This window comes from Microtus oregoni, unplaced genomic scaffold, assembly GCF_018167655.1.
Source record: "Microtus oregoni isolate MIOR12 unplaced genomic scaffold, Mior012 000020F_ref0000438, whole genome shotgun sequence".
NCBI lineage: Eukaryota > Metazoa > Chordata > Mammalia > Rodentia > Cricetidae > Microtus > Microtus oregoni.
In genome coordinates, this window is record NW_024543079.1 from 17957643 (window position 1) to 17967370 (window position 9728).

General features: G+C 55.0%; 1 protein-coding gene across 7 annotated transcripts in view; it reads left to right on the forward strand.

Moving 5' to 3' along the window:
- The window catches only part of Snph (syntaphilin), a 39587-nt gene that overhangs the window by 23934 nt on the left and 5925 nt on the right, over positions 1–9728 (forward strand). For 2 of the 7 annotated variants that reach the window (XM_041670963.1, XM_041670967.1), the window contains 3 exons: positions 3704–3800; positions 4424–4531; positions 7526–7675. In XM_041670963.1, coding sequence (XP_041526897.1) covers positions 3751–3800; positions 4424–4531; positions 7526–7675 — 308 coding nt within the window. In that variant the 5' untranslated portion in view covers positions 3704–3750. Of the gene's footprint in view, positions 1–2357; positions 2386–3137; positions 3801–4324; positions 4532–7525; positions 7676–9728 lie in introns of all 7 variants that reach the window. The other 5 variants (XM_041670962.1, XM_041670961.1, XM_041670966.1 and 2 more) reach the window with 5 other exon arrangements.

Below are 9728 nucleotides of genomic sequence, written 5' to 3' on the forward strand. Positions count from 1 at the left end.
TCCAAACAGGGTCCAGGTCCTTTCTCTGTTATTCCTGATACTGCCCAGACCCATGCCCTCCTAAATTCACCCCTGGAAGATTTTAGCAGTCTGCAATCTGGTCTCCTCCCCAGTCCTGTCCTTTCCTGACACACGCTAGAGGGCTCCCCACCCAGGGTTTTCTCACATGCATATCCCATGTGCCCCCCTCTCTTTTGTGGGATAGCCCCATGCCTCCCTGTGGCCCACTGGACAAAGACCCTGGCTCATCTGGCTGTGTGTAGCCTGGCCTCACTGCCCCTCACCGCCTCACTCCCACTGTTCCTCACCAGGCACCCCAGCTTCCAAGCAACAATGTTGTTGAGTTAATTACTGCCTTTGGCCATGCTGCCCCTGCCTTCCCATGCATGGTGGACACCTACTCATTCTTCCAGGCACAACACAAGTTTCTGGCTGGAAGAAGCATTTTTCCGGAGGCCATCAGAATGTCGTGGATGTGTTTTTTTTTTTTTTTCTGAAGGTCATATCACATGTTAGTTGTCTAGTTCCAGAACACTGTCTCCTCCTGTGTGTGCCGTGTCTCTTGTGTGACCCCTGCGTGCCACACGCATGCACTGCTGCATGCTCCTTTCACAGTAGCCAGAGAGGAGGTGCAGCGTCATGGTAGACGGAAGGACGAAGCCCAGCAGTAGCCAGGCGTGCCAAGGCATGCAGCCCAAGTACAAGAACCAGCATTCAATCCCATATCTGTTTGAGCCTATTTCTGCAGCTTTTCAGCTCTTCCTCCCCATTTTAGGCCCTTAGGCAGCACTGGGACTGGGGATGGCCAATCAAAGAGGCAGATGTGTGTGTGGTTCCTATGGAGCCTGCACAATGGGGAAGCGGGAACACTGATGAGAAAGGGGAGGGTTTCCTTGGGGTTGAAGGAATGAGAGATTGTTAACCCTGCTCCCATGGCTTTAGGAGCTTTCCTTTCAGCTTCCATTCCAAGTGGCTGCCTCTGGCTGCCTGGGGACAGGCCTGTGGGGCTCCAGGCTGAGCAGGCAGCATGGTGATAAATGCCATGGCAACATGCCTCCTCTCTAGGCTATGGTGAGAGGGAGGAGCCAAGAAGACACAGGACACACACTGGAGCCTCTGAGCAGGATCCTGAGGAGGAGGTGCCCTATGGGCCCTGGGTGGCTTCTGCCTTCCCAAGAGGGCCCCTGCCTGTGAGGTCCCATCCCAGTAGGGGAAATGCCACTTCCACTTCTGTCCTGAATTAATGGCTGGTTCTGGTCTCCCAGGAGACTGTCAACTGTGTCCGGGTACAAATGCCACCCCATTCCCACCCGCGGCCAGGGAGAAAGGAAAAGAGAACGCAAGAGGGGGGAGAAGGGGGGAGAAAGGGGTTGCCAAGCAAGGTGGTAGCAGAGACAGCTGGGACAAAGCTCGTATTGTACCAGGGCCACACGCGGTTCCCATCCGCCCTTTCTCACCTGCCTCCCAAGATCTGGGCCTGGAGCTCCACCTGGACTACGTCAGCTCTTAATCCCGCTCACCCAAACTGGCTGTGGTAGAGAAGCCACCTGAGAGGTGAGGCCTGCCAGAGGTGCTGCCTCCTCCCTGTAGCCAGCCTAAAGCCAGGAGGCTAACAGTGGTGGGAACATGGCCAGTCAGGCTGGCATGACATGGACTAGCAAGGGCCCAAAGGAAAGAAAACTGCCAGCAGGTCACCTGACCTTAGAGGGATTCACCCTGTAGCAGGTAGTCCCCCAAGCTTGGTCTGCGCATGAGCAAAGGCCATTGCCCTCTACCTCCCCTATTCCAGCTGCTCCCAGAAGATCCTCCTGTGTCCAGGAGGCAGGGACCCCTTGTATACATCTCCAGACAGATTTGCAACCCACTGATGCCCCACCCTGCCCCTGATCATGGCCTCTTCTGATCTGTTTCCAGAGGTTCTGCTTGGGTGACTGAGGCTGATGGATGGGAAGTGGTGCCAAGCTAGGTGGGCAGCTCAGGTGACAGGCATGGTGTCAGCGGCTCCTACACCCGACACCTCTGGGCAAACAATGCCGGCTGTGTCCAGGCCCTCTAGGGGAACGGACCGTGTTCTGTGTCACAGCCAGGAAGCTGGCCATCTGAGTAGTGCATTTGTCCACTCAGGAGTTGGCCACACTACTGTGCAGGAGAAGCAAGTTCCTGGGGACCCCGATGTAGGAAGGAGGTAGTCCCTGGGTCAGGAACTCTGGGGTTTGAGATCTCAGTATCTGATGCTGGTCTGGTTCAAATGCTGCTCCTGCCGCACAACTGGGGTGTGACTTGGGCAAGTCCTATTGCTCATGGTGGCCCTGATTCCTTATCTGTAAGAGGGGACTAATCTCAGCACTTCCTCATAGGGTTGTTGGGAGAAGTCAATGGCGTGATGTACGTAACACGTGTAGCATGGGCTGGCGTGCAGTGGGGCTTGGCTTGGCGGCTGCGTCTCCCCAGCATGGGCAGAAGTTCAGGGCATGGTGCTCTCGGCTAAGCTTTCCCAGGGTATTGTCTATAGTCCCTTCTCCGAACGTGGAGTCCCGGGCTACGACCTCTAGCGCCGCCTCAAAACCAGTCACTGACTGTAGAAAGCCTAGGTTTCTCTGCTTTGACCCAAGGGAGTTCTGGGCTGATGCCTAGTGTAGCCCTGGTCCCGACAGCTACACCCTCCGCATGAGGCCTCTCCCTCCCCAGTGTCCCTGAAGACATCCCTGCAGAGCTGTCCTTGACACTAAAATCCCAACTCAGGAGAACATCCTAAAGACCCAGCACAGGACCCAGAGGGCCTGAGTCTACCCACCCCGCTTCTCAAAGTCTCCTGGGCATTGTGAACTCCTGAGCATGCGGCTTGCTAGACACACCCACAGAGGAATACTCAGCAGCTAGGGAGGACCTTGGCCTCTTGCGCATCAAGCCTACGCTCAGTGTCCTGGGATGTGCTAAAATAAACGTGCATGTTTATGTGACCGAGGCTAGCCTGCATGCACGCAGCATGGGAGTCAGAGGGCCTGGCTGCTGTCCTGCCTGGGGGGACAGGCGCCTGAGCATGTGTGTGACACATCTTGGAATGACCTATTTTGTCTGTATCCATTTATCTCTCTACCCGTGTGCTGGTATGTCCATCTGTCTTGTCTCCTTTGTAGCCAGGAAGCCCCGAACCACGTGCCAACTGGGAAGGTGATGGTCAGCGAGACCAGCCCGGCCTAATCTGGGGCTCCCAGTCCTGCACCAGGAGTCCTCCGACCTGCAGCCCCTGCCACAGAGGGAGGACTGGATGTGGGAGGCGGGGTCTGAGGGGCAGGGACCTGGGGAGAAGCAGGCTTTGCTAGCAGAGTAGAAGATCCTTTTGCTGCACAGGTGGACAGGAGGCCCTTTTGTCCTGCTGTCCCCGTGACTGTGGTGGGGTCGTCGCCCCTCTGGGTGCCTTCACTGACCTGGAAGATCTGGGGTTGGACTGATGACTTCTAGCCATCCCTGAGGCTCTGAGAACTGAGACTTTAAACTGGGGGTAGCAATCTCTGCCAAGCCCCACTGAATTCACTGGCGAAGGCAGCCACCTACGGCTTAGCCTGCAGGTCCTCGCTTGATTCTGGGGTGTCGTGCCGAAGGGCAAGAGGAGAAGCCATGCCAGGCAGTGGCCCCAGTGAGAGGATGACATGGCCCGGCCCTGCCCTCCCTACGCCCCCCACAACCCGCCCTCTCTCCTCAGCCCCGGGAACACCGTCCATCCCACCGCTAACCAGGACCCGCAGTCTCATGGCCATGTCCCTGCCAGGAAGTAGACGCGCCTCTGCTGGATCTCGCAGGTGAGTCTCTGCCTTGTTTAGAGCCTGAGCTTCCGAGGCAGGAGGGCTTGAGCTTTGTCCTCATCTGCAGCAGGCTTGCAGTGTGCCTTTAAGCAAATTGTGCCCTCGGTTTCCCCATCCTTAAATAGGCTGGCTGATCCATGCCACCTCCAGGAACTATTTAAGGACCTAAATGACATGGTGGATATAGCAGTTGTATGAAGGTTCCCATTAGCATCGGCCCTGCCATTATGAGTTCTCTTTTGACTGTCACCCTGTGGGTCCCTCTCCAGTCCCCTCCTGTCTGCCCCATTCTAATCCCCTCTGTTTCCGTTCATGCCTGGATGTCCTTCCCTGGGCTAAGAGACCCTGGGGCCCGCCCTTTGTCCACAGCCCTGTCTAGCCTCCATACTTGACCCTGGGGAACTAAGAGGGTTAGCCACCTTCTGGTTTCTATCTTGATTACCACTGTCTGTTCTGTCACCCTTGTCTCTGTGTGTGTGTGTCCCACCCCACTGCCTTTCTTCCCCGTGATGAACCCGAAGCGGGGGCACTTTAGGCCGTAGCGGCCTGGCAGTGTTCGCCCAGTGCCCACAGCTGCCCGCCAGCCAGAATGAGCAGCTGCCTCTTCTCCCCGCCTCCAGGCGCACTTCTCCACCTGTGAGTGTGCGGGACGCCTACGGCACCTCTTCCCTCAGCAGCAGCAGCAACTCTGGCTCCTGCAAGGGCAGTGACAGCAGCCCCACACCGAGGTAACAGCTCCTCCTTCCAGCCAGGCCCGGCTGCCTGGGAACCTGGTGCCCGGGAGATGGGGGGACAGCAGCACCATGATCTGCCCATCCCGACTCCGGCATTCTTACTAGATCCTAGAACTTGTCACGTCTCCCCTCTGTGGTTCCTGTCTGTAAAAGGGACACGAGCCCATGTGATAAGCTGTCAGGGACAGAGACAGGCGACTCCTGGAACTCTCAGGTCTCACCCATTCCTGTCACCATCCATGTGAACACCACTTGTCCTAATTGTCCTAAGATGGCCCCTGTGCCACCACCCATCAGGTAGGTCTGCGAGGAAGAAGATAGCCCCCTCGTGTTGACATTTTCCCTGTGAAATTTTGCTTAGACTTCATTGGTTAGAACTGGGTCACGTGGCTTCCTAGCAACCTATCCAGTTAATTCAGAGAGGATTAGTGTTTTCCTCTCAGTGGTGCTATCCCAAACACAGAGGAAAGGGCGTTGGTCGGCGCGTGGCAGAGGTGGTGACATGCTGCAGGTGTGACACATGCTAAGCTCTGGTCTAGGGACAGTAGACAGAGACCTGGGATAGAGAGTCACACTGGGGGCCAGGTAAAGAGGTGCTGTCTGTCCTTGAAGACCAGGATGTTAGTTAGAATCGGGGTGCTGGAAAACGTGGGCACCAAGGGGTTGTGGGGAGCTGCAGGCTTCCTGTCTCCAAGGCTCAACTTTTTCTCTTCCATAAAATGGAGCTGATCATGCATGATGTCTGTGAGTTGATCTGTTCACTCCCTGTATGTCCTGGGCCATAGTGAGGCTTGAAGGGTATGGACACGCGAGAATGGGGGTGAATCCTGACTGCAGAGCCACAGCCGGGCTCCTCCCTGCAAGTCATGCCCTGCTCCTCTCAGCAGAGAGATGTCTTCTGTGTTCGGTGATTTGCAGAGCCGTTAAAGCCACAGATCTCAGATTTTTCCACCGAGATGTGGGCGGTGGGTAACAGTCATATGCGGGACCTGTGCACGTGTTAGAAGCCAGCATCTGGCTCCTATCCGATTTCTGTCTTGAAAAGCATGGCATTGGAAGGGTCCAGACTTTTCCATTAGTGACAGTTTTGTAACAGATCTCCCATCTGAAGCCCCTTGCGCTGTCCCAAACCACAGGTTGCACACCTGTGGAGAGAGAAGTCCGGTTGCCCCAAAGGAGGCCTGCCACCCCTGAAGAGGGGGCAGAACAGTGTTACCTAAGGGCCCCACTGCAGTCAGGCTTTCTCTGCTAAGATGCACGTGATCACGTTTCTCTTTTTTAATACATCACACACACGGGGGCTGGGCAGCTACTAGTGACTGTCAGCGTGCATTAAATATTATCTTGGAAAAAAAAATGCCCTTGAAAGCAAATGAGAACGTTCAAAGCTCACTTCCCTCTGACCCTCGGTCCTACTAGTTTAGCACCCGCTTTTCCACCCTTGCCTCGTGCCAGGCTGAGAACTCTTTCCGAATCACCGCACAAATCCCTTGCAGGGCAGGACGGTTACAGATCTGAGTGAAGGATGCTGGACGGCTTCTTCTCTTTTGGGGAGATCTTAGAGCAGGGTGTGAAAGTCCAGGCACCCCACCATGCCACCCTTGCCCCTTGCCAGGCGGAAGAGCAGCTCTGTGACCTGGCTTCCCTTCCTGCTGCCACCTTCTAACACTTCACAGTCTACCTTAAATATCACACAGCTTCTGTGAAACTTTAAATCTGCCTTGAACCTGGCTACTTCCACAATGGGCCTCCACAGGACCTATCTTTTCCAGCCCTAGGAAGTGTCTATACTGAGGCTAAGCGTCCCCAGCCCCTGGAGCAGCGGGGTGATGTAGCTACAGGCCCCGGTCTCCCTTGTGTGGGAACACTCCCAGGATTTGAAACCAAGATCCAAGCAAGGTTCTTAAGAACAGATCCTGCAGCCAGGAAGCTGTGGGTGGAACCATCTGAACCAAAGTCTGTTGTGGAATCAGGGAGTTCTCCTTCCTAGGAAAACCTTGGCCAGCCCTCTGTCCTGCCCCCAGTGGCCCTCTGGGTGGAGGCTCCTCCTCACTGGTATGGTATGACACACTGGATCAGTTGCAGGAGGTGTCGAGCCAGCTGCTACTCAGGACCCTGCTAACTGTCCACACCTAGCAAGTGTCCACATACGAGCTCACACATGTCCCAGAGCGTGGGCGCATACACATGGCTGGTGTCCAGGACCAGGCATTTACCTATGAAGGCAGCATGAATATGGCATATGGACAACCATGGGGTTATACTGGGGCACATGGCTGGAGACACCATGAATTTCCTGAGAGCAAGGAGTGGCCAGTCCTCCCCGTGTGGACATGTAATGTAAACCTGTGTGTTCCCGAAGGTGGGTAAAGAGAGAACATGGTGGTTATCTGCAGAGACAGCTATGATGTCACCCCTGTGTCTATGCCCGCATCCCTGTCCCTAGGCTAGCTCCCTCCCAGGATGATGTCACCTCTGCAGGTGAGTTCTTCATCCTCCAGGCAGGGCTCACTTGGAACCTGCCCTTGCTCCCCGTTCTCACATCCTCCACTGAAGACAGGCAGCCCGGGCTCAGGAAGCACACTGAGTGCATGGAGGCTGCTTGAGCTACCGTCTCTGAAGTGAGTGTATGTTCGTAGGACAAAGGCTCCCGTGCACCCAGTGCTGCAGTGAGGGTCTACACAGGGTGTCAGGAGGCACTGAGCACATACGTGCCCCACGAGAGGTCCCTCTTTCCTGGGCAGATTTGTCTTATGTCCCCCATCCAACTCTTAGAAGAGCTTCGCTAAAACTCACCTCACAGAAGGCTGGGCACTCGGTGTGCCACGCCCACAAAGCCTACTCAGAAGGGCTGGCTCTCGGCGTGCCACGCCCACAAAGCTTGCTCAGAAGGGCCATTGGCACAGGCTGAGCTGAAGATAGTTAGGCTGCTCCCTGGTCCGGCTCTGTCCTCTCCATCCCCCACCTCTGATGGACGGTCCCTTGCAGGCGCTCCATGAAGTATACACTATGCAGCGACAACCATGGCATCAAGCCTCCCACCCCAGAGCAGTATCTGACTCCGTTGCAGCAGAAGGAAGTTTGCATCAGGCACCTGAGGGCCCGGCTCAAGGACACACAGGACCGGCTTCAGGACCGGTGAGTGGCAGCCAGGGGAAGCCTTGGGAACACCAACCAGCTCCAATCTCAGCAGAGCCAGGGTCTTGGGGTATCTATCCCCTGAGAAGAAGAAAGAATGGGCCTTGCTGCCATCGACCTGAACTCTCCTCTTGGCAAAGCCTCATTTGGGCCCATTTATAGAGGTGCCAGCCCCTGACACCCCTTGACTATTTTAAGCAGGTGCTTGGGGCCAGTGGGAAGGGTCCCTCCCTGTAAGGACTATCACTTCCTGCTGTGGTCTTCTTCTGACCATAGCCCTGCACCTCCTCTGGATGGCGGCTTCTCCCCTGGATCCTGTCTTCCCAGGGATCTAAACCAGAGTCTCCCGGCTTCCTAATCCCTGGGGGTGAGAAATAGACCTTTAACCCTCCCCTGCCTCTCCACAATGAGAAACAGGGGTCTCAGCCCACAGACCAGGCCCAGAAGCCTTCCTCCATGTTTGTGTCCTTCCTATAGACGGCACAAGATCAGGGGATGCTATGGCTGAGATACTGCTCAGCCTGGGGGTCTCCCAGGAGCTCCGGTTCAGCTGTGCTCACTCTCAGGTCCGTGTGAACGCTTGGTGCTACCCCTCCTGGTGGCTTCATCTCTAAGAGTCACACTTCAAAGGGTTGAGCACTACGGCAAATTGTGTCACCCCAGTCAATAGGCTGAGGAAAGATTGTAAGTTTGAGGACAATCTGGCATACATAGTTAAGCCTCGTCACAACAAACATCCTATATTAGGGCGGGATCCCCACCTCTGATGGCCTTCACCAGCCCCCTCTGCACTGTGTTCTGAGCTGGACCAAGCTTTGCGGGGGCACTAGAGCTCAGAGCAGGCATCCCCACTGTGCCTGTTCTTTGCTCCTGCAGCAGCTTTTATACCTGCCCGGAGTTGTTCTACAGGCCATAGAATTGGTGTGTAGACAGTTTCCCCTCCCTCCTGTGAGCCCCTCCCCCACTTCCCCTCCTACTTCCTACTCCTAATCCTCTGTTTCTCTTCAGAAAAGGGCAGGCCTCCCATGGATATCAGTCAGCCTTGGGATATCAAGCTGCAGTGAGACTAGGCACTTCCTCTTCTGTTAAGGCTAGATGAGGCCCCCAGTAGGAGGAATGGGTCCCAAAACAGGCAACAGAGTCAAAGACAGCCCCTGCTCCCACTGTTAGGGGTCCTACCAAAAGACCAAGTTACACACCTGTAACAGCGGTGGGCCTCTGAATAGAGGGCCAAGGTCTGTCCCATGCAGGCTCCCTGGTTGTCAGTTCAGTCCCTTGAGTCCCTCTGAGCCCAGGTTAGTAGGTTCTGCAGGTTTTCTTGTGGTGCCCTTGACCCCACCGGCTCCTCCAATCCTTCCTCCCCCTCTCTGCAGGATTTCCCAAGTTCTGCCTAATGTTTGGCTGTGGATCTCTCCATCTGTTTCCATCAGTTGCGAGCGCAGCCTCTCTGATGGCGGTTGGGCTGGGCACTGACATATGAGTACAGTAGAGTATTCTTAGGCATCATGTCACTTACTTCCCCAGTCATGTTTGGTTCTATCCTAGGTCTCTGGGTCCTGGCCCTCAGGGGTGAGCTCCCTATCATAGTTGAAGCACGATTAATAAAAACTCAGAGATAGAAATTGGGGTTCAACCTTAAGACCAGAAAAGCAAAGCAGCCAGCCACGTCTACCTCAGTCCAAAATGGCAATCCTGCCTCCAGGAATCTCAGAATGAGACTGCCTTTCTGAGCTGTCTCCTCCTGTTTTATATTCCTCTCTAGGGCTGAGATTAAAGGCATGCACCACTGGGAATAGAGGCGCACACCTCCCAGTTTCTATGGCAAACTAGTGTGGCTGCTGGGATTAAAGGTGTGTGTCACCACTGTCTGGTCTGTAAGGATGACCAGTGGGGCTCTTTTACTCTCTGATCTTCAGACAAATTTTATTTATTAAAATACAAATGAAATATCACTATACAAAGTATGGGTCTCAACCTGGGCCAGTTATTGATTGGCCAGTCCCACAATTTCTGTGCTCTGATAACTCTTTTTACCACCCTGTTCCCATTAGCA